Source organism: Condylura cristata, unplaced genomic scaffold (assembly GCF_000260355.1).
Source record: "Condylura cristata isolate star-nosed mole 26May11 unplaced genomic scaffold, ConCri1.0 scaffold00003, whole genome shotgun sequence".
Classification (NCBI taxonomy): Eukaryota; Metazoa; Chordata; class Mammalia; order Eulipotyphla; family Talpidae; genus Condylura; species Condylura cristata.
Window position 1 is genome coordinate 24722489 of NW_004567104.1, and position 25020 is coordinate 24747508.

The 25020-nt window shown below is 36.5% G+C and overlaps 1 protein-coding gene across 6 annotated transcripts in view; it reads left to right on the plus strand.

Moving 5' to 3' along the window:
• The window catches only part of TP63 (tumor protein p63), a 190778-nt gene that overhangs the window by 160274 nt on the left and 5484 nt on the right, over positions 1 to 25020 (plus strand). For 3 of the 6 annotated variants that reach the window (XM_004675092.1, XM_004675090.2, XM_004675091.1), the window contains 7 exons: positions 3347 to 3533; positions 5487 to 5602; positions 6531 to 6640; positions 7312 to 7448; positions 9215 to 9297; positions 11109 to 11245; positions 23294 to 23451. In XM_004675092.1, coding sequence (XP_004675149.1) covers positions 3347 to 3533; positions 5487 to 5602; positions 6531 to 6640; positions 7312 to 7448; positions 9215 to 9297; positions 11109 to 11245; positions 23294 to 23451 — 928 coding nt within the window. Of the gene's footprint in view, positions 1 to 3346; positions 3534 to 5486; positions 5603 to 6530; positions 6641 to 7311; positions 7449 to 9214; positions 9298 to 11108; positions 11246 to 16925; positions 17825 to 23293; positions 23452 to 25020 lie in introns of those variants that run through there. The other 3 variants (XM_004675093.1, XM_004675094.1, XM_004675095.2) reach the window with 2 other exon arrangements.

The window sequence follows — 25020 nt, forward strand, 5'->3', positions numbered from 1 at the left end:
AACTTTACCCTGGGTTCAGTGGTCTTGTGTGATGTCAGCCAAATTTTCTCTCTGATTATTTCTATAGCCTTTGGTCTCTGCTATGCAGAAAATTTACCTCCATGACAGACATACTCACATAACAATCTTTGCACTTACCTTCTCTAGCATTTGGAGCACCGTTTCCCAAGTGTATGTTTGTCTGACTCCAGTCCTCCTTTCAGATCTTCCTTTAAATATCATCTTACCAATGGAGCCCTAGATAAAATAATGGCTTCTTTATATAACACTTTCCAAATCATGGCTCTTGACTCTCTGTCTCCTTTAAACTTTCCCTGACTTCCTTTTATGTATAGAACTCATCAACATCTTATATAGTATTTATTTATTCTAGAATGTTAGTATCTTTGGTCAGATGTTGAGATTTAGTCAGTATAAAAGCCATATCACTAAATTGGAAAGTATGATCTACAGTACTATATGCAGTCATTTCTACCTGCTCTGGCCTGGGGTAGAGAAGAGAGGACATTATGAGTGTTCCAGATGGGAAACAGCATGTCTGAATTATGGTTGAGGATCTTATCGTGTATTTGAGGCATTGAGAGCTTTGCATGGGTAGAAGGTGTGGTGGGAGAGGGTGTGTGTTTGAGGATTAGAGGAGGAAGGGAAAAGAAGAGGAAGAAAGAGAAATATGGAGAATGAGAGAGTGAATGACTGAGAGTGCCAGACACATTATAAAGCCTTTAATAAGTCCTATCAAGTGCAAGACCTTATTGAATGCCTCACAGATGGAAGAGAAATTGACACACACTTGGCACTAGAACCTGGATCATCTTCCTTCTAATCCAGCACTTTTTCAATTCTATCACTTGGGGCCTCTTCCTGCAGTGACGTGAGCCAACATTATGCTGAGAAGCAAAGATGTTTGTTGCTGATTAGACCACTATTGAATTTCATCTGAATGTTATATGTTATATAATGTTAATGATAAGGTTATATGACTTTTAATTGATCCAGAAAGTAGCACAAGGTTGAGAGTTCAAAAAATATAAAAGTACAATAATTTACACTAAATAGACCAGAGAAGAGAAGAGAGCCCAGGGACTGTCCTTACAGGGTTGGGACTTGCTACTGTGTACTGACTGCTGTCGCCAAAGGCAAGTCCTCCCCATGCTTCATTTTCTTATCTCTAAAATGAAGATAATAATAAGGATGCGTTATCTATTATCAGCAATTCTGAAATTCACAGAGCTCAGAAAACCACAAGTTGGTTTTCTTTTGACTTAATTTCTTAACTTCCTGGCAAACTCATTCAGTGGTGAAATTGAATCTGAACTTGAGTTTTATAGCCACTTACAGTTGGTAAAAAAAATTCTTAAATTTTATAGAGGTGCTAAGCTGTCATTATGGGATACTGTCCCAAATCTTACTGGAGGTGTTCATAAAATATGCTATAAGAACTTTACTCCCCTTCTATAATCTAAACAATTCTGGATTCTAAAACATCTGGCCCCTAGGGTTTCAGATAAGAGAGTATATTCCTGTAAGACCTTCCTCATAGATTGTGTGAGGATGAGTTTCTTACAGTAGAACTCAGAAAAGTGAAGCCATTATTATTTATCATAAAATTAGTTTCCCCACCCTATTCCAAAGAATGAGTGAGGATGAGCATTTGATGATGCATAAATTTAGTCTCGAAACTTCTATATTTTTAGTATGTCAAGCTTGACTTATTGGATCAGTTACTGAAATGGAATGTTTCTCATAACTGTCTTACTCAGAACACTTTTTTTGCAATCTTTACATTCTTGGAAGGACACTTTATTTGCCTTCAGGTATTACCTGACAGACTTTATTTCAGTCATCTTTCCTAAGGTTCACCTTATGAAACTCATAACTAGATTATATTATCTCCTCGCTAAAAATGTAAACAAATGGAGATGGTTATATATTGGAATTCTCTATAAAGGCAAGATTATTAAAGACAATATATTTGTAGACTCATTAGTTAAAAAAAAATCTATCTAAATTTCATTTGGGGTTTCACAAGTAGAATTTTATTTTTGAGGTTGATTTTTGGCATGCTTCCTATTTCTTTCAGCTATTCAGAACTCTTTTGCTGTGTTTAATCCTTGACCTGTGGGCATGGAGAACTGATTATGAAATATACTTCTTGTATTAGGAAATTTTAAACTGAAAATTTCATATAATGAAATACTTAAGAGAAAAAGAAAGATTATTTAAATAAAGATTATGTTTCAAGAGGAATACATACAGAAACTCTTTTTAAATGTGCATTTTTGTAGGTCATTTGCCTTTAGTTAGAGTTGTGTTGAAACATAACAATCATGAATCTCTTTTTCACTCTGACTCCTGTTTCCTAGTGTCTTTCCCCTGGAAGAATGTTGCTGCCAATTTGTGATTGCATCTTGTGTGCTATGTGTGTGCATGTGTGTGTTTCACCTTTGTTTGAGAGTTACTAGGTGCCCAATTCTCCCCTGGCAATCCCAGCGCCTGGGGAAATGGAAGGAGAGTTAATCCTGCCATCAGAATGAATGAGTGGGATGATACTGACCCGGAGAACTGGGGTGATACAGTTCAATACAGTATGAGGACTAGAATGAACACTTTCTGTACTGGTTCAAAGGTAGGACAGGGAAACAAAGCAGAGTAGCACTCTTTTCTTATTCCTGATTGTAGGTCTTGGGTTTTCTGCCCCCTATTTTATCAATTCTGCAAAGCAAAGAATCAACCAATCAGTGTTGAACTTCTTACTGCAAAGACTCCTTCAACAGTGCATATTCTTTTATGCGGTGATGTTAAAAAAAAAAATGTAATGCTTTGGAGAGTTTATGCTTTGTAATTTTCTAGATGGTCAACCTAAGATAAAATCTCTTCAATCTTTGCAAGATAGGGCATCTTAAATATTTTCCCCATAAACCTATGACCCTCTCTAGTGTATTGTAAAAGCATTATTAATTAGTCTGTTGAATGTCGCTCAATACATAAAGCATTGCTTTTCCATTTAATTACTGGCACTCTATGATGTTGCTCCTAGGAAAAGGCACTTAAACCCCAATAAGACTTAGTTTCTTCACACCAAGAAGAAATGAGAGGAAATAAAACATCAGTGTGGTTTGATAAATGTGAAATCACTTGAAAACCTAAGAATTTCTTTAAAATAAAAAAAAAGTGTATTAGCCTGATCAATGTATAACTCCCTCAAGTAAGCTTGCTAATGTCATGTACAGAGTACTGAATAGGCAGCTATAAGTGCTGCAAAAAATGGACATCTATTTCTTGCTCTGACTTGGGGTGTAACAATATCTCCTGTGGTTCTTGTCTCTGTCGGCCCATCTCTAAGCAGTATTCCACAGAGTTGAAAAAGCTGTACTGCCAAATTGCGAAGACATGCCCCATCCAGATCAAGGTGATGACCCCGCCCCCTCAGGGTGCTGTCATCCGGGCCATGCCTGTCTACAAGAAGGCTGAACACGTCACAGAGGTGGTGAAGCGCTGCCCCAACCATGAGCTGAGCCGTGAATTCAATGAGGGTAAGGAGAATAAGAATCTGCACCTGCTCGAAGTTACTCCTTTTTGATAGACGTTCTGTGGAGATGTTTGTTTGGGATACTCCTGCCTGGTTCCAACCACTGCAATTTGGGAGAAACTAAGTTGCTATTTTAGCTGATCTTGTATCTGAGGATGCAAAATACAAAAATAATTTTAATAGATTTTTATAAAAAAATAAATAATAGATGCAAGTGTTCCTTTCACAATAATTGGAACTATAATATATATATATATATATATTATAAAATGAACTAGACTTCTCAACTATTTAGTTGTTCCATTTCTTTTTTTTTTAATGAGTGGAAGAACAATGTGGAATCTAGTCTGTTCAGCCTGTACTAGGGCACTCTTCAGCTTTAGTCTCTTTCCCAGAGTGATTTTTCAAGGCTAAACCAACCAAAGCTGGAATGGTAAGAAGAAGAGCCTGAAAGGAGGAAATTTGAAACTGTTAGAAGAGGAAAATGGAAAAGGAGAAAAGTAAATGAGTGAAAATAATGGTTAACAGTTATTAATAGGAGTTCTGGCACATCAGCTAGGAGGAGAGACAGATCAGTGAAAGACCAGACACCCAGAATAAATATCCCCTTTAACATGTATAAGTCATGCCCTGTGCTTTGAGCCTCAGTGCAGCAATAGATGTATAGAAGAGGTCACTCTTTCCCAGGGATACCTTACACCTAATATTCAAAATTGTATGAAAAGAGGTTAACTAAAGTATACAGAAAAATGTAAAAGGACAGGAGAAAGCATGTGGACTCATCTAAGAAAGATGAGCATGCAGGAAGATTGGAAGTTAGAATACTTTATATAGAAACTATATTCAAAAGGAAGAATGATACATAGCTACAAAATCTGAGTGATGAAAAGATGACAAAGAAAAACGGGTTTTCTTTGGAAGAAGAGAATAGACAGTTTAGTAGGGAAAATGAAGTTAAAATCTTCCCATCTTCACACAACTATTGTGGCACATTTCTATTCCTTATCATTACTTATACCTTTACATCTGGCTTTTAATTTTACAATATGTTTGAAAGATCATTACATATAGCTAAGGTTTATTATTAGTTTTTATGACTCCCTTTGATCCATCAAAGTGACATAACTTCTTTTTTAATTATTTATCATTGTTTGATTTAATAGTTCTTAGTTCTTGCAAAAATATATGATGATACCTCACAAAGTATCTTGATATAATCAGCATTTTATTTTAATTGAACTAGGAATATAGTTTCAGTTTTTGTGAAGTAGGAATATATTGTCAGTGGTTGAGAATATTTTTATAGCTCCCAATTTTGAATCAGATTCTTGCTCGGGTAGCTTTGTACTTTGCCAATTACCACAATTTTGTTTACCTTCTTTTTAAAATGTGCCTCCCTTTTCTTATTCTCTGATTTGGGCTTTTTTCAACACAACAAAACCGATGAGATACTCATTTTTACCAGGCAAACAAAAGACATACAGATGGGAACTTTACGATGAAGAATAAGTAGGTAAAGGAAAGATACATTCTTGCCATTGGTTGCCTCTTATTTAGAACTTTTGTAGGTAATTTTGGGGGCAGCATCTGCTTTCGAGCTTTTTTTTTTTTTTAAAAAATAATGTATTTCTTACCCTTCCACTTTCAGTAAAGTTGGAAAAATTTCCTCTGCTGATCATCTCAGAAATAAACTTGACTCACTAACTATACACTAAAAACAAACTATTCCCCTAAAGAGAGATGTTCATTCTAGTGTTTTCTGTTGTTATAAAGGTTGTGAGAACTCATATATTGGATATCTGGCAACAGAGTCTGCTTCTTTTTTTTAAGGATGTATGTTTTCCCTAGGACACAGACTATTTCTTGTGTCGCCAACTTTATGTCCATAGAGTCTCAGTTGATTTTGTGTATTTGGAGTGTGCTAGACTTAATTATTTTCTCTTTCTCTGTTTTGCAGGGCAAATTGCCCCTCCTAGTCATTTGATTCGAGTAGAAGGGAACAGTCATGCCCAGTATGTAGAAGACCCCATCACAGGAAGACAGAGTGTTTTGGTACCTTATGAGCCACCCCAGGTAAGGATATAAGGACTGGATGGATTTGCAAAAGCATTCATTTCAGCCATAAAAGGTGTTCTGAGCATCTAATTTTCTGTTAGTTCCTGTCATTAAATATGCTACCATTTGTTATTTTTTTCTCTTCCTTTTTTCCATATTTCCTTTCATTTTGTCTTTCAAAACTCCGAAATTTGTAGCAAATTAATTTGGTAACATGGCCCATGCCTCTTTCCACCTTAAAAACAATAATAATTGAACTTGCAAGTAGAATAATACATAACATCTTATCCAGGGACTCTTAACTGGCACCATGAATTTTTATACCAGCTTGCAAGTGGGAGCCAGTGAAGAGAGATGTCCTCACTGAAGTGAGACTGAAGAGATGGCCATCTAGACAGCTAGAATGTATGGCTTGGCTGTGTGGACCTTCAGATTGTGATGCTCCTCTGGGCTTCTTGGCTCCCGATGGTCTCACTGATAGATGAGCACACTGTACTATATTTTCATCTGAGTACCTTTTAAGCTATTTATTAAAGTGTACAGTCAAATAAATATTGTATTCTTGTACTCACCATAGGGGAAATATCCTGGGCATATGCCTGTATAATTAGTCACTTTCAACTCTCCCTTTTCAGTAATTTTTAAGATATGTCACCCTGTTTGAATTGAATGATATGGGTTAGCTTATAAATTAATTAGGGTCAAAGAATAATTAATTTAAAAAAGTATTCTCCACCTTAGCTAGAATCCATTGTTGTAAACAGTGGCTTCAAGCTTCCCAAGAAACAAGACAGAAAGAATCTACCTTGAGTCCCTGAGCTGGCCTTCCTAGAAGAAAGCACATCACTTCTGCAGAAGTAGAATTGTTTAAAAATAGGAAAGGACTGGGAAGGACACGTATCAGTTCAAACCTTTGTTAACAGACTCTCCCCCCTCCCCCATTCAGGTTGGCACTGAATTCACGACAGTTTTGTACAATTTCATGTGTAATAGCAGTTGTGTTGGAGGGATGAACCGCCGTCCAATTTTAATCATTGTTACTCTGGAAACCAGAGAGTAAGTGGCATATTCATAATTGTCATTCTGTGAAACCATGGGCAGAGGGCAAAGTAAAATTGTGTCTGCTTTATCATTACCTTGGCATGCACAGCAAAGAACTACCCTTGCTTTTGGCTTTTGTGCTTTAAATCCTTGCTGCAAACACTTACATAAAAGATCTAAGAAAGTGGAGACAGAATGGGTGGATAAAGAGAGAGGGGAAAAAAGAACTGGGGAGGTGTGCAAGTCGCTTCATACCTGAATTCTTGACATTTGACTGGAATAGTTTCTTATTAGACAGTGTTTGTTTTCACGGGGCCCCCAAGGCATTTAACAATTTCTTTGACTAAGTCTGGGCTGCCTATGGGGATTTTATCCTGAGACATCCACTGGCTTAACTCAAGTTTCCTTCAAAATATGTAGCTAAATACAGCTGTTCAGCTAATGGCTTGGAGGTTCTTTGCAGAGCAAATGGAATGTTATTTACTAACATTGCTTGTGGCGTGTTAGCACTTTTGTGTGGTGCCAAGTGCTGATGGGTCCATCCTGACAGCACTGAGACTGAGGCGCTGGTGGTGGTGGTGGTGGCGCGCTGGTGATAGCCAGGGGAGCGTGGCCCCAAAAGGATGACAGGGGACTTTCAGAATTCTTTTAACTTAACTCTTTCTTCCTCTTTTTTCTAATCCTAGTGGGCAAGTCTTGGGCCGACGCTGTTTCGAGGCCCGGATCTGTGCTTGCCCTGGGAGAGACAGAAAGGCAGATGAAGACAGCATCAGAAAGCAGCAAGTCTCGGACAGCACAAAGAATGGTGATGGTACGAAGCGCCGTAAGTAGCTGTAGTGGCCCAACGGGTCGGGTTGAGTTGAGATACGGGGTTAGAGAGTATTTGAGAAGCTGCTTCCTTAGATCCAAGTGTTTTAGAGACAAGTATGACTTGCAGCCTGTGAACAGCAGTGGGGAGGGCAGTCACCTGGATGGACTCCAGGTGCACACTCCAGCCTTATTGGAGGGAGTCATCAGTAGGAGATTCCACAGTCCAGCATGTGTGGCTCCCAGATCAGTAGCATCATCATGGTCCAAAACCATGTAGAAATGCAAATTCTCAGTGCCCAGTTGAGCTGAGGCAGAATTCTTGGTGTGAGGCCCTACAAGCTTCAGGAAGCTAAAGTTTGAGAGGCAGTCAATGTTGCCTATTTGTATTATTTTGCCTTTCTGTTGTGGAGTATGAAGGTTGAAAGTAGCACCTGCCTACCTCATGTGCCTGTGGGAAGTAAGAATGCTTTTCAGAGCCCACAGTCTGCGCAGTATGCTGACCTGGGTTTCACTGGATCTTGATGTGTACAACCCTCAGGGGGACTCAGTTACTTCATCCATAAGGAACCTAATAATTTGGGTCTGTTACTTTTATACTTTTTCTTAAAAAGCAGCGAATGCATTTTTTAAGTGACATAGTTCATGGAATTCACAGTACAAGATAGGAGTAAAGAGGAACTGCTGTGGGTATAAGGACAGGCACTGCAGGTGGCCTGTGGCCCCATTCTCTACCTGGAACCACCCCTTTACCATGAGGTACATCCCCACAATGAGTTCCGTCTCCAAGTAACAAAGAGTGGGAAACACTGATCCACATGTGACTTCTAACTCGTGAGATTTGATTCTAGAAGGTGGCTTGTATAGCCTGATAACATTACAGGTGTTTAACAAAACACACTACCATTTATTTCATCAGAAAGGTTTTAATCTTATTGCTGATTAGTGTCCCTAAGAAACAAAATTTGTATTGCTTTTTATAGAAAAAAAATGTTTTAACAACTAGTAACCATTAACATTAGCTTCTAGCTTCTTAGCATGATTTTCCTTTCCTGTTGCTCTTTCTCTGGTTACTCTTCAAAGTATTTAACAGTATGTATAAATAATTACATTACTACCCTAATTTTACTCTAGTCTCACTGATGGCAATGTTCTTATATCAGTTATGTACAATGAATGACTTTTCGTAAAAACAGTTTATCTTAATTTTAGTGGGAGATAATCTCTCTACCCTGAATCCTAAGCATAGTTTCTAATAGTGAAAATCTTAGGCACTTATGAACCAATTCACTCATCTTTCCAAAGAAAAAACTAAAAAAGTGAGAATATTTGTCAGAAGTTGTATGATCTATGTAATTAAAATGAGAGGGGAGAATGCATTAGACTGCATGCATTACCAAGCAACCTCTACAAGGTGCCTTTACCTCCTTGGAAGATAAATGATCTGAAAAATATAACACAAAACCAATTTATCTTCCTTTCCTTAACAGCTGTTCACAGACCCAAGCAGTAAGGCATAGGGAATCCCGCTGTACTACTGAAGCCAAAGGCGATTTCCCAACTTCCCTGATTTCTTTGTTTCACTTGTTCTGCCTCACACTACCCCCATCTCATTATTATGAGGTTAACACTTAATACAAAAATTAGTACTGCTCATTAAGTGGGTGCTTAGAACTAGGAACTCTGATCTCCCGGGTTTCGCTACAGCTACTTTCTGTTTAATAAATGCATTATTGCTTCAGAACTGCTCCCTGTATGAAACTTGCATTTTTCCTCCACCAGCTTTTCGTCAGAACACACATGGCATCCAGATGACATCCATCAAGAAACGAAGATCCCCAGATGATGAACTGTTATATTTACCCGTGAGTTTCCTTTGGGCACTCATGACAGTTTCATTTTCAACGTCACTTTTACTCTTTTGCCATCCTCTGATTATCTGTGACAATAACAAAGGGGTGATAGTGGTCTCTGAGATAAAACAGAAAATCTACATTTTTTTTTTTTTTTGGAAAAATTAGGAAATTCTCCCTTCCCTCCAGAGTTCTGGGATAAAGGTAGTCTACCTTGCTGCCAGACTAGATGGCAAGACCTTAAGTAGTCCTTGAATATGCCACCTAACTTAGCCCATGAGATAATCAAGCTGAGCCAGGAGATTTAAAGCTTTGACTGGCAGCTTCTGCCTGAGACTAAATCTAAGCAATCCAACAGGTGTGTGTGAGTCTTACTTCTTTCTCTGCCTTCACTGAACCCTGACCATCAGGGAAATTGACTTTTTGCTTGTAGATGTCTTAGTTAATATTCTCAATCTACATATGGAAACCAATTTTTGAACTTCAGTTGAAATTATCCTCATACATTAAGTATTCTAGAATACCTGCTATGTTTTCAATTGCCAAAATAGAAATCACCTGAAAGTTTACCTTTAAAGGAATTTCATTTCCACTAATGAAATCCATGTAATCAATTATATCTTACATTTAGTAAAAAAAAAGTTAAATTGAAGCTTGGGAACAAAAAAAAAAAAGAAAACTATTAAGTTAGCATGAATTTTGTTAGTATTTGTTGAGATATGCTAGACCCTATAAATTTAGAGATAAGTAGGATAGAGTCCTTAGCATCAAAGAACCTGTGTTTTAGTGAGCAAACAGTTGAAACCATAAAGTAAATGCTTCAGCAGAGCCAAGAGTGAAGCTGTAGCAGCACCAAAGAAAGATGGAAGACTCACTTGAACATTGAGTTCAGAGAACGCCTCTCAGAAGTGATACTAAGGCTGGAATGAGAGGAGTTAATCCAGCAAAAAGAAGAGGAAATCTTTCAATTTCTGGATTTTGACAAATTCCTCTTCTCATGCTCAGCAATGGGACTGGTGCAGGATTTGAATGGGATGGGCATTCACTCCCTCTCTGGCTCCTTGCCTCACTCTAGTCCTGGTCCTGCTGACACTTTTTGAATCATTTAGAGGCTTACTAAAGAGAGAAGCACATTTTAACCCAGCTGAAACTTTTTCCCATCCAGAGGTAGTTATAATGAATTCTCATTATTTGTTATAGTTTCACTTTCTAAAGTCACTTGAATGCTTTTCTAGCAAATACTGAATCATTGAATCCTAAAGGAGTTTCTACTCTCTTTCCGCAATATTTTCAGATGCAATCATTGTATAACTTTCTTTTATGTGTATTTATGCCTAGGGATAATTTATTTAATAGATACTATTGATTAATTTCATTAAACTCACAGCCAATGCTGAGCAAACTCAATTTTTGCTTGGGAAAAACTTATTTAGTACAGGTATTTTCTCTGTCAGTTACTTCACAATCTTCTTGTGTGAAGGAATACACAATCCATTCAGGGGCTATCTTAAACAGGAACTTCACCACCAAAAAGTACAGAATGTAAAAATATGGCACTAAAGAGAGCAAGTAGAGCACACTTGTTCAGCACATCGCTTTGCTTAGCCTCTGCTGAGGACAGGCATGGTGGTCCAGATGTCCATCACTTAGCATATGTCTGAAATGACAACAAAGGGCCACCATATTGCTTTTCATGGTATAAATCAATGTTAGCAAGTTGATGAATTTGCTGATATGGAGTCCATGAATAATGAGGATTGATTATCCTGAAAATTCTATAGATCTTCAACTTTTCTTCTCTTCCCTTCTGCTCTTTGTCATAGGTGAGGGGTCGGGAGACTTATGAAATGCTGTTGAAAATCAAGGAGTCCCTGGAACTCATGCAGTACCTCCCTCAACACACGATTGAGACATACAGACAGCAGCAGCAGCAGCAGCACCAGCACTTACTCCAGAAACAGTGAGTGTGTCATTTTAGGACTTTGAAGCATGACTACTTATGGGCTATCAATAGGGTGATTGGTGGGTGATTTAGGAGATGAGGTGGTGAGACAGCAGAACATGATAGGTCCAGATTTGCTGGTGTGGGCCCTTTTTCAATTTCAACAAAAACCTTCCCTTTAAGAAATTGCTTCTGTTTTCTGAAGTTGAATCCAGATCATTTCAGTTGAATTCAAAGACACTCATATTGACAGAACCCTTGATCCAAGCATTTTGAATACTACATTATACTAGTAATAATGTGAATATTTCAAAGGTTTGATTTTCCCTTACACCACTAGATTGCCTCTGACTCTCTCTTGGCATGTATACCTGATGCACTTTGGGGAAAACTACTGTAATTAAGAATAATATGTGTGTGTGTGTGTGTGTGTGTGTGTATAAAGTGACTTTTGAGTGCTATGTTAAGAAGCATTTTGAAACCTAGTGCATGTTCATTGAGAAAATCTAAGGGAATGAAAGGGGCAAAGTGGCATCGTACTGCCAAATGTTAACATCCAGTTCAACATTTTTATATAAATTGGGCCAGACTTTGCAAATATATTGGAATATAATCAACCTGTTTATATGTTAATTTTTATCTTGACTTTGGATCTTTGATGATGTTAATTGTTTTATGATGAACCAGAATAGTAGAGTTCTTATGAAAGGAAGGGAAGTTGGTAAATCTAATCTGTTTATACTTAATCCTTCTGTGGTTAATAAAAATCACTTATTCTTAAGATTCCTTGTCTGTACTGAAAATATCAACAGAATCTATACATCAATATAAAATGTATTTGTTTTGGGCCCATTTGAATAAATTAAATTTTGACCTTACTTTTTAGGCAAAATGAGATTAAACCGAAACCATCTTGCCTAAGGCAAATATTGTCTTTATAATTAAAATGTAAATGAACAATAGGTAATCGTTCTTTACTCATTATACTGCAGCTACTAGACTGTGGTAGCTATGGAAAGCATGATAAAGAGAGCATGTTATGCCTTTTAATAATCAACATAAATACAGTAGAGGTGACTAGAACCCCTTGCTGATAAGTTGGAGGGATCCTCTGTGCACCTATTGGCTGAAGGGTATGTGTGAGGTTGGCAGTATCTGGTTAGACAAGATGCTGCTCTCATTTTAAAGGCCATTAACAAGATGATCCTTTCTGCCTGAAAGGGATCTCACCATTTACTTTAGCATGAATGAGTTGCAAGTCATATTATAAGCTTTGATAGGTAAGGCTGAGTAGAAAGTTCTATCTGGAAGTCCCTAGGGGACACAAACTATCCAAAAGAGAATTCAGAACCCAAGATTATACACAGAATTCCCATTGCAAAATCTTTAGATTCTTTAGGATAGCAGAGTGAAGTGTATGTTAATAATAGTCAATTGTAAAACTGATTTAGTCCTTATAAATCATATAATAGAGATCAAAGAAACACATTTCTAGTATTATCTACAGACCCAGAGGAGGTTAAGTTCTGTCCTCAGGATATGCATAGGATGGTATTAAAAAAAAAAAAAATGCCAAAAAATGGTTCAGGCAAAAGACATTAGAAGAAGTATATTCTTATGTCTCTGAATCAAAACAAATTGTTGTAAAACAATTTTACCACAATTTTAAAAATAAGATAAAGATTTCAGAAGAATTACACAGTAGCATATCATGCTGAAATAGTTGCTGTGATTCTCTTCCCTGTCTCTTCAGATTGTTAGGCCAGATTGATACTTATGAAAGATCTGACTACCTAACCATACCAGTTGGCAATTTTTTTTTTTCTGTAAAGCACCAGTAATAAATATTTTAGTTTTTCTCCTTCATAATGTCTCTCATAGCTGTTCAGTTCTGCCGTTGGAGTCAAGACTTATCCATAGACATGCAATAAATGAGAGTGAAGCAGAGGGAAAACTTCAGGAACTTAGTTCTAACCTCTTCTTTATCTATCTATACATCTGTCTGTCTGTCTATTTGATACAATAGTGAGGTATTAAAAAGCTTTAGGAAACTTTCCAGTGATTTTAAGGTGACATTTCTAAATGAGTATCCCAGCCTAATAAAATGACCCCCATCTTAAACTGCTGTCTTTTACTTGAGGAAATTAGGTCAATGCATCTAGGCATAAAATATAGTTACCAGTGGAATCCCCTTATCAACTAAGACTGGACTGTTTGTCTTGATTCATGTAGCATCATTTTGCTGAAGTTCTTTATATTAACGTATTAAAGATAGATATAAGAAAGATAAGTTGCTTGCCTTTTCATAATTTATAATTTATTGATAAATTCCTAACTAAAACACCTTTTGAATGTTAAAAGAGTTCTAGGAATTTATTCTCAGCATTGTATAAGTTAATAGAACAATTTAAAATAACTTCTCTAAGTTATACAGTAAAGGGAATAATTTAGAGGCACGGTTTTAGAGACATATAAGCTAGAAGAATAATTATAGTCTGTCAAGGACATAGGCTACTTATGTTTGTTTACATGGTGAATGTACCCCTGTATTTCCTTATGATATTATCCAAATCTTTGTCTGAGTCTGAAAGGATATTATTTTGCATTTCATATTTCATAAAACAATATTTCATCAAAGAAGAAATTTGATCTTTAAATTGTTAATCTTAAATAACCCAAAAATATTTTAGATACAATTTTTTTTCTTTCTTTTTTTTTTTTTTTTTTTTTGTGAATGGCCTCCAATATGTTCTGAAGAGTTAGTATCTTATAGTTCTCTGGGGTGTCCATTTAAAAGTATCAATGCATGTTTTTGAATTGTTATCCTATGGTATGTAAGAACTAACTTCAGCTGTGATAACTGCATGGAAATCTATCAGGCTGCAAACTGCAGTCTTTACATATTAATTATGCCATTGTTACATTTTATATGTATGGGTCTCCAAAGATTGATACACACACACACACAAATATAAATCTTCCAACTGTATTTTTTGACTGAGTTTTTTTCCCTCCAGCTCTTTTATTTTCATGCAAATCTCTAACAAAGAATTTGAATGACTAGACAAAGACAAATGGAAATCTAATTCTGTGGCAATCATATGAAAAGAATAAATCAGCTTAGAAAATGCTTATAATAGCCTGTGATTTCCTTTCCAAAAACATAATGCCAATTTTATGCTGGTAAGGAATCAATTTTGTGCTTTCCTTATGGTAGAAGGAAAATTAATGGGAAGGGAATACACTTTCTACAAGGTAGCAACAAAATACTTACATACTTCTATTGATTAATTACTTCCATTGATTTCCCACTTTCTGTTTTTCTCTGCTTGCTTTACATTTGTGCATGGTTTTCCTTTTTAAACAAATCCTTTACAGTTACCTTCATGATCATAGATTTTATGGAGGATAAATTTTACACCAAATTTTTGTGAATGAAATTGTTTAATATAGGCTTTATACCATTGATAAAATTTGATTTTAGTTTATTTACCCACATTAAAATAAACACAGAGTGTGGTCTTAATAGAAGTGAGAATCTAGCTGGAGGACAAACTGAGTCCATTGTTACCACTAGGCTTCCTGCCTTCATATTTTAAAGAGCAGTAAGTCTTCAGATAGCTTTGTAGCCCTGTCTGAGACCTATTTATCAGTCTTCTGACTTACGTACTTTAGACCAATGCTACTTCCTTTTCATTTTCTTCTAGAACTTATCCTCCTTGTTGATTTTCATCCTGATCTCAGACCAACATAATTCTGTTAAAATTTTACTTATCCTAGTTCTGGCTTCCCTCTGGAAATTATTTGCATTTATACAGGTGATTTCACTTTAATTTTAATGGCAATATGTAACATCCTTTGGTACCTTTAGTAGTTTTTCCAGTATGATCTCTTAATGAGTGTGGTTCAGTAGTATTTGAGGGCTGAGAATATTAAAGCAGAGGGAGAGCTTCAAGACTTTAGTTCTAACCTCTTCCTACCATAAGTGGGAAAACTGAGACTCAGTGAGCTATACCTGTGTTTTCATACTAAGCTCATTATAAAACTAAAATGAGATGCAGATTTGGAAGATACAATATTTGCAGTATTCTGGCCTGCTCATTAGTTAAAGAAGTTGTGACCCTTTTTTTCTGTTTCTGAATTAGTTGGTTATTTTTCCTTGTGGTTTGAGGCTGAAACTTATTTAAACTCACTTTCCTATGAGTTTCTTCAATTTTACTTTTTTCCCCTTCAAATGTATGTCTCTAAGAGAGAAGCAAACAATATTTTCAGGATTACCAATGTAAGGAGAAAGCAGAAGACAAATCTCTGTCTCACTGGTACACATAATTAATGCTCAATTTCTAGGTTTGATTTAGGAATACACATTTCCAGAATATTGCTTGAAATTGTCAGTTCCATAGTTAAGTGCAAGAATGATAATTTTATGTAACTCAGCTTTATAAGCCATAGAACTGCACTAGCTTCTAAAGGTAACACAATGTTACTTTTGAACTTTACAGCTATGTTACAAGATGTCAGGGCAGAGGTTTATTAGCTCTGAATTGATAGTGAAGAAAAATCTCAGATGAATTAAAGTCAGATATCTTAAATCACTTTTCTAAATTCTTATATCTCATTCATTGTAGAACTTGATCTCATTTCTGGGTCTTGAAATTTGAACCACTATAGTCCAAACCTCTTAGTCGTAACTGAAACTGGATTTCTGCTTATTGTCTCATTCAGTTCTTGCTCCAAAGGAAGTCACTAAATACAATATTCAAACAAGAAGTCAGAGCTATAGTTCCTAGTTTGGCAGTGCTAATTCTTGCAGGTGAGATGGTTTACTGAATCTGAGTGTTAAACTAGTAAAAATGGCTTTTTTTTTTCCTCTGCAAGGAATAAGCAAAGTGACTTGAAAGTCATCTGGAAAACAATTCCCAAACAGTTCATGAGCTTACACAACCTTTAATAAAATAAAAGGATTTGTTTCTGGCATTTTGTGTCATAAATGACTTCTTAATTATGCAAAAGTTGCTTTCATAAGTTTGATATGTGCACTTATAGGCCAAGTTTGTGACTAAAAGGATTAAGATATTTATCCATCTCAATCTGAGCACATACAAAATGCTCATTAATAGTTCTTTGCAAATGCACGATGACGCAGCCCCCAGTCTGATAAGATCATATTTCTTCATACTTCATAGTTAGGTTTGACAAGAATAGTAATGAGGCATGATAATTAGGCAGATGACATTTTACAAAAGATTAAACTTAATTCTTGTCTTTGCATTCCCTTTTTCCATTTATTGAGTTCAGAATGCCAGGGACTATGCTAACCACCTTGACCTACCTTGTCTCAGTAGTGCTCAACTGAATCACTTGTGTGGAACTTGTTAAAAATATATGTGCCATGCCCCAGTCTGGTCTCAGAAGGGATCCAGGACAAAAGCTTTTTTTTTTTAAATTCCACAAGTGATTCTAATATGCTAACAACTCCTGACTTATTTCACTTTTTTTCATAAAAAATCTTGAAAAAAATCATCTCTGAATAATTTTAAAGGCAGATTAAAAAGGAAATATCAGAAACAGCTTTTCAGGCATTTTATTCTTTCTACGCTATGATCATGAAGGTAGGAGAATGTTTCTGTATTCAATTGATTTGAATGTATGAAGTGCTAAGCCTTCGTCTTTTCTTTTTTCTGGTTCCTCTCTGCAGTCTCTTTTCAGCCTGCTTCAGGAATGAGCTTGTGGAGCCCCGGAGAGAAACTCCGAAACAATCTGACGTCTTCCTTAGACATTCCAACCCCCCAAACCGATCGGTGTACCCCTAGAGTCCCATCTCTGTATTTGGAGCAGTTGTCTGTCGTGTTTCCATATGTGTGTGTCTGTGTGTGGGTACCCAGCCCTCCTAAGCAGGACTTGAAGGCGCTTTGGCTAAGAGACCCAGCTGCTCAAAGGCACACAGCCACTAGTGAGAACATATTTTGAAGGGACTCAAAACGTTACAAGAAAGGATATTTCTGCAGATTCTGTATCCTAGACCTAGTGTTGATCAGTCAGGAACGCTGTGTTTGTCTGTGAACTTTGGCATTGTTTCTGGAAGGGATGGGGTCAGGTTGGGAAGAGGGGCATGAAGATATCCATGGGGACTCTTCTCTGTTACCTTCTGTTGTGTTTCTAAATCTCATAAAGAAGCTTTTGAGCAGGTCTCAAATATAAGATGTCTTTTTAAGAAAAGGAGAAAAAAGTTACTGTCTGTGCATAAATTTTAAGTGACTGAGGGACTCAGTCAGGCCGTTTTAATGCTGGTCATGCAATAATAATGCAAATAATAACGAACTAAGGTGTTAAATATACTGCTGGACAGAGATGTGATTATTACCCCAGTAGCCAATGTGGGGATTTTCTTTTCTTCTATTGCGAACTTGCATTATTAATATCTTCCCCTCATATGTAAGTAGAAAGTTCGGTAAATACTATGTCAGACTCTATCATTGCCACCATATGTCAGCATCTGATTTGATAGTCTTCTTTGCCCATGGAAACCCTAGAGACCTATTCCCAAACTTGTTTAGACCCCAAAATAAGTAAAGCCTATTTTGTCATGTAACAAAAGGTTAAAGGCAGGCACATTGTTTGGTCCAGGGTAAAACCATACTAGTATTTTGAATATATTCAATACGTATCTTTCCTTCCTGAAATAGAGTTAAAAGGTCCTCCTCACCAATCTCTGATTTATTTGTTTGATTGGAGCTTCTGTTGCAGAGTCAGTCTATAAAAGCAGCCATAAGGCTGACACACTCAAATCCTTTGCCCAGTGATGTCCTAGAACATCCATGTTAAACACTCATGCCTAGCAATGAAAGATAGACAACTTTCTTCTTTTGTCTCAAAAAATTTAAAGATTCTGTATCTTTTCATTAAAAAACCTTACTTTGATAAAAAAAAAAATCATACAGACTGAAAATCTCCCTAAACCAGGTCACCAGCTCTTTATTCTGTGTCCCCACAAAAATGAATTCTTGTTATTGATGCTGTTGCTTTATGGATGTGTGATTTTAATTTTCAATAAACTTTTGCATCTTGGTTTATCTTGCAGTTTCTCTTTTCTGTCTCTATGGCTTTTTTATTCCTTAAATACTAGAATGTTTTTGTTTCATTGTTTAAAATATGATGTGTAAGTGTAAAGCATAAGATTATAGGACATTCACATTGGTTCTGTCTACATTTTTGTCAGTATTTGGTGTTTTTATTTAAGAAAATCTGAATTAAGGTCATCAATATGCAAATAAAATTTCAGTGCCTGCACCACCTTGAAAATACATTTTAGTTCTGTCCATGTTTAATTTCATCATAAGCCAGGCTAACTAGCAGTATTTGTTCACATCTCTGAGTAACTCTTGAATTATATCTTATATTGCTGCATATACTTAAAGGAATTTAAATAAAATCCAAATTTATAAATAATTTGATTTTAGTGACATAAGAATTAAATATTTATCCAGAAATCCATAGAGGAAAATATATCCAGAAATAATTACAGTACACTCTGATTATTGAGTAAATGCTTTTAAAAGTTTCAAAAACAACTTTGAAATTGAAATAATTTACCTAATAGCTTAGAAAAATTCTTGAGAAGAAACATTTTTACTTTTACATTTAAGGTAAAAGTGTGGTAGTACAACCAGAATATCCAATTATACTGGAAAAAATGTTTTCACTCACTCTAATCATTTTTAATCACAAATCTTTTAAAGAGTTTATGAGTATATTCAGATTTTAAATATTTAGTTTTCGTGATTATTTCCTTTTATACTAACTTTAAGTTTTTTATATTTTTATAATGACTTATATAAATGAACATATTCAAACTGATAGAAATTATTTTGTAATTATGGTTGATCTATCTAGAGAATAAATACTGCCCTTACAAGGTCTTTGGGAGCAAGATTCTCCAGGAAGGTTACAATCCAGGCAGTCCTGGACAAAATTTGGAGCAGGAACTGTTCTGTTTCAGATGTTCCCTATTTGTATACTTTTCTCATCTAGCAATGTCATGTTCTCTTCCCCATTCTCCTTTACCCTCTCAGTTCCTGTGCTCTAGAACAGGATAGCTGAAATTAATTTATTTGGAGGCATCCCCAAATTCTACTAAGAAATTTAGTTTTAATTGACAATAGATGTTATAAGGCAAAAGAAGTAATCTTTTGATGAGATATTTGACGTCTCCAGCAAGGTAAAGAAAATGACTTTGAGTTTCTGTCAACTTGGAAATTTTGACTTTCTGGCATACAGATAAGATTGGATTCAGGAAACCCATTTCTAATCCTGTGGCCTAAAGGCCAGTAATAGCTGTGGGATTCTGTATTTTACCCTTGTAATGTATATAGAAATCTAAGTTGTTAAGAGTTAAGGAAAGGGACTGAACTTCTCTAGAATAGCTCCTCAAAAGTAGCAATCCATGAGATATGCCGTTGTATGTCTCCATTATCTGGATGCCTAGACAAATCTAATAAACCTTGACCAAAAAAAAAAAAAATCTTAGCCTTGATAATTTTCTGAGGAGACCTATGTTCTAACTTTTTCTGTTTCGTTTTTTTGAGGGAAGGTTAAGAAAAACCTCGGGGTCACCCTGGTGGCCTAAGGGTTAAATCTCAGCGCTGTCACTGCTGAGGCATGAGTTCCATCCCTGTCGAGGGAGCTGACCCACATGGCACAGCAGACTTCCTCTGTCCACCTGCTGCTCCCCTCAGCAGTGTATTTCAGTAGATCTGCCTATTCTCCCCAATCTGGCTCACCCTCCCACACTCGTAACTCTGGCCTATACTCTAGTTCTATGAAAAAATAAAGCTTAAAAAAAAAAAAGACCTGTAACCCTTGAACCCTTGAACACTTTTTCCATGTCTTCAGCTCCCTAGCAGTCTGTCATCCTTTCCCTGAGGACTGTGATATTTTTATTTGTAATGGAAAAATACATGTCAAGGCCTTTAAATTGGCTGCATAGGTATTCAGCTTTGCTCCCTCCCCCACAGCACAAAAAGGTCATCAGAATGTTTTTTCCATTTCAGACATGTGAATCCATTAACAGACTCCCCTGTTAAATGCCTGCATAGATGGAGAAGCATTCAGAATGTCTGACCTTTTCACACTCTCCTATCACCATTCTGCTCACCCTAATTTATGGATTTGTTCAATTAAGAAAACATGCCACTTTCTTTTATTAGTACTGAGACTGATTCCTTTCATTCCTTTAGCCATATGCTGGAATAGTAAACATTTGGAACTCAAGGGAAGAAGTAAAGGGAACCAATGTTTATTACACGCCTAGAAATTAGTGTCCAGGACTCTTACATAAACTAATTCAATCTTCATAGCAACTCTTCTAGAATAAATACAGTGCTTATCTACAGTTTATGAAAATGAGACACAGGAGTGTTCTTAACATTTTAAATCAAGGAGTTATTTTGTTTCCAATCTGGAAAGTGAGCCCAGAAATGTTGGTACACTCCAAAATCCATGTTTCTTCTTTGCGGATTTCTAGTTTTTCACTTATCCTCCCCAAAAGTAATTAGGGTGACTTATAGATATGAAAATAGTATATATGAAAAATCGTATATGAACCTATAAAAGTGATAACAAAATCCAAAAAGGGAAAGAAAGTAGGGAATTGTGACTGGTGATAAACCGTATTGTAATTTTGGGTCCAAAAAATATGCAGATATATTAAATGTATTCCTATTTTTCAGAGTGGGCATTAATGATTTAAACAGTGTACCCATCCATTCTTACCGTCTGTCTGACTAAGCTCAGGAAGGTATAAGAGAGATAGTTATAAATATCGTTAGGTTACAGATGACCAATCTACCTCTGAAGTCTGGACTACCTGGAATCTTACATACTTTGTGGAGGACAAAATAGTAAAAGAAACACTTAGCGAAACATCTCTTGCCCTGTGCTTTCCTACAATTTGGTATGAAGCTAGAGAGGTTTGAAGGTGTATCTAAATGAGCTAGTTCTTCTGCAGAACTTCTGTACAGGCATGGAGTGGATTTTTGATAGCTGCAGGTGAGAGTGGGGGCAGGGGGGTGCAGGCTTTATTTACAACATCCCTTGTTCCCTGTTCTTGCTCAATCTCCCACATTTCTCCTTTTGATTCAACCATCTACTGAGTCTCTAATCTACTGAATACCACTGTTTTATTCATGGGAAGTCACAAAATTAAAGAAAAACTTTGAGTAGGAGCCAGAAGACCTCTTACTTCATCATTTACTGAACAGCAGTCTTGGACATGTTTTTGTTTCTAGAACCTTATATCCATATATATAATAGAAATAATATCTGGCCATTTCTGCCTTGCCATACATATATAAGAATCACACATATAAGAGTTATTAAGAAAACAAAGGATGAGCTTGGTCATCTGACATATGTGTGGTTGGAAGTGTCTGTTATATAAACATCCATTTATAACAACACGGATCTATATTTTTGAATACTTGAAAGGGGATAAAGGAATAGTCAACACCCTCCTACCTTAAAGGCAGTGACTGTAAATGCCGAAGTATTAAGTGTACATTGCCATGATTGTTTATGCATATAAGTATACAGCATACAGTGTGAATCCCTCTATCTGTGATGTTCAATGTTATTGAATGGAGCTTGTCTTGTTTCTTGTAACACAGAAAATGCCATAAACTGTATCACTCTACCTTATAGAGTTAAAGCCACTTATTATTACTTTTTCAAACATTATTATGATGTTTACTTGCTCCCTGGGCACATTTGTAGATCTTTCAAAAGCTCAAATGATTGCTTGCTCCCCTAATATAGCTATGGACACAAGAGGGAACAAACCAGAACAAAATGAGCTACTTGGTTTGAGGAGTGTGATAGGGGGACATTTCCCACCACAGTTTAGAAACATTCTCAAAACCATCTTCTTCTGGAATCACAGGAATTTCTAAATGTAAATGCTACAGAACCTGTAAAGTTTGTTCTAATTTTTCCCAGTTCTCACCACAGGTGTCTACAAGGTAGGTTGGAGGATTATCCCTATAGATCCAGTATTCTATGATCTTCTCAGCGATGGGATCATTTCTTAGTTATTCTACCTCTGACCTCTAACACATTGCAGTGAGTACATATGCATATAGTATAACATCATTTTCTAGGGAGAAAACTAGGCAACACTTTTTACTGGCTTCCTAACATATGCTGGAGAAAGAATTAAACTTTGATTTTTCTGAATCTACATGATGCCACGATTTGAGTGAACATCATTACTTTTGAAGAAGAGGCCAAGAGTAGCAGTCGAGTAGGTAATAGCAAATGTAATATAGTGCAGGGTATGACAAAGCAGTTCTTTTAAGTTTCCAATTCTGCTAAATGGAAACTTACTTTGCCCCCGATACCTTTCAGGAGACTTGTGGAAAATCAAAAGAACATTGTTTGGGGGATGTTCAGGTCTTTGTTTTGTTTTGTATATAGAAGGTGTTGGCATTCCAATGGGCTCTCTAATGGCCCATGAACACTTAACTTGAGGAAGCATGATTTCTTGTTGGAGACTCTGCATGACAGCTGGGTGTACTGCCAAATCTCACTTTGATTAGCTTTCCAATTATTTTGGAAAAGGCCTACGAAGCCACAAATGAAGTGCCTCAGCTGAAATTTGACATTGACATCTCGATATTTTTCATCAGTCTTTGTGTCTCCACTCGGGTCATTTTCATTATTAATTTTCAAATGTGTTTGAGTTGCGGGGGAAAGAATAGAAAGAATAACTGAGAAAAAGGGATGCAATTATTTTTTCCCTCTCACAAAGGAGATGCTTTAGGAAAACATTCAACTTTATGTTCTACACATTCAAGAAAAATATGAGTTGATGACAGCCTTCTGATCTTTCTATAGACATGAGACATTCTCAGATGGGAGCATAAACAGCATTTTGTACTGATTTTGTAAGACTATTTTTGCAGGGATGTGATTTAATCTGAGTCATGATTTAATCTGAGACCTATTGGAAACAACCAAACCCCACTCTGAGATGTCCCATGTTCACCATCATTCCCATGTTTGTGTTCCTAGGACCTCGATGCAGTCTCAGTCTTCATATGGCAACAGCTCCCCACCACTGAACAAAATGAACAGCATGAACAAGCTGCCTTCTGTGAGCCAGCTTATCAACCCACAGCAGCGAAACGCCCTCACTCCCACCACCATTCCTGACGGCATGGGAGCTAACAGTAAGAGTATTTCCCTGTAGCTGCAGCTAAAGGAATACCAAGGCTAATGAAGGGGAAACTCCACTCTGGGATAAGGGAAGAACTTGCTCTTAAGCTAAGTGAAATGCACAGTGAGACAGAACAGATAACAGTTGAGTGGGTTGGGTTTCTCATAATGAACTTTTTCTCACTTTTGAAGTGTGTAATTCATGAGAGAGCACATTAATAGAGATGGGGAAGGCTATTTCTTTAGTTGGGACAAGATCTCTATGAAAACAAGTTTACTTTCTGCCAACTGGGATGAGGAATGACCTTTTAGGTAGATGGAAAAAATCATTTGAGAGAGTCAAAAGGAAATACTTTCAGTATGTGAGAAGTAGTATGAAGTGGTAGACTTAAAACTTAGAGAAGTAGAGTGAACTCTGGACTTTACTGCATCAATGCTTGTTGTGTAACTATGGAAAAGTCACTTCTCTGCTCTAGTACTCAGTTTCCATTCATAAAATTATCACTGGGCACATTTAACACTCTATGATTTTGTGTTCTTATAATCTTCACCTTCTCAAGTCATCTACTCCATCCCATACACAGTCACTGGGGAGTTGACATAGCGACAGGAATTTTCCTTTTATTATTTACACACAGATTCCTTACGTCAATGAAGTATAAATCTAAGAGACAATGTGAGAAATGGATAACAGATGTATAGCTTTGTGGTAAATAGAATTATCCTGGCCACAAGAACTAAATCTAGCAATTACTCAAATTCTAAACAAAAATATGATGGTAAAATGCAGGGATGGTGAAACTTGGATACTGTACATATATTTGGAAATCCCCCGTATAAAACAAGTGCTCCAACTTTGTCCTTTGAAATCCTCTATTATTTTTATTAACTCTCTAAACTTGCATTTCATGTTGCATTGGGAAGGCTGAGAAGTTAAGGTATTAAGGGGGCTAGAATTATGACTCTGTGATCGGATGGCCCACATCCCAATTTTAATGAGGTAGAGGAATATGTGGAATTGTTACCTGGTTTATCAGTACAGACTGTAAGCAGACTGCCCTCTCCCTGGACATAAATGAATCTCAAAACCAGACCCTTTGAAAGGTCTGCTGCTTTGACAGCAAAGGACTAAGAATCAGTTTACTTTTTACTTTGTTTTCTATCTTGTGACTTCTTAGAGTTTTCGACTTCTTTCCTGGAATAACAAAATTTGAATATGATGATGATTCTTTATGTTATATAACTAAGGATAGAGATTTTTCTAACTAGGCACAGAGTTTGCCTGAGTTTCCTTACTTATACTTCATAATTATCCTCTGGTGTCAGACACAGGGAATTTGGGGGAAAGAGCTGACACAGAGACCTGTGCACGTTAGCTTGCTAGTTAGTGACAGAGGCCTTTACCCTTTGGCAACTACTGTTCACGAAAACAGAAGCAAATTACATTTATCTTTTAATAAGTATGCTATTTTGGGCTTGCTTTGGCCAAAAGGCAAAATTTATTTCATAGATATTATTGTTATAAAGTTCTTTTTCTCTGTAAGTGAATGATCCCAGTTGATGGTTTAGTAAGAAAGGCTATT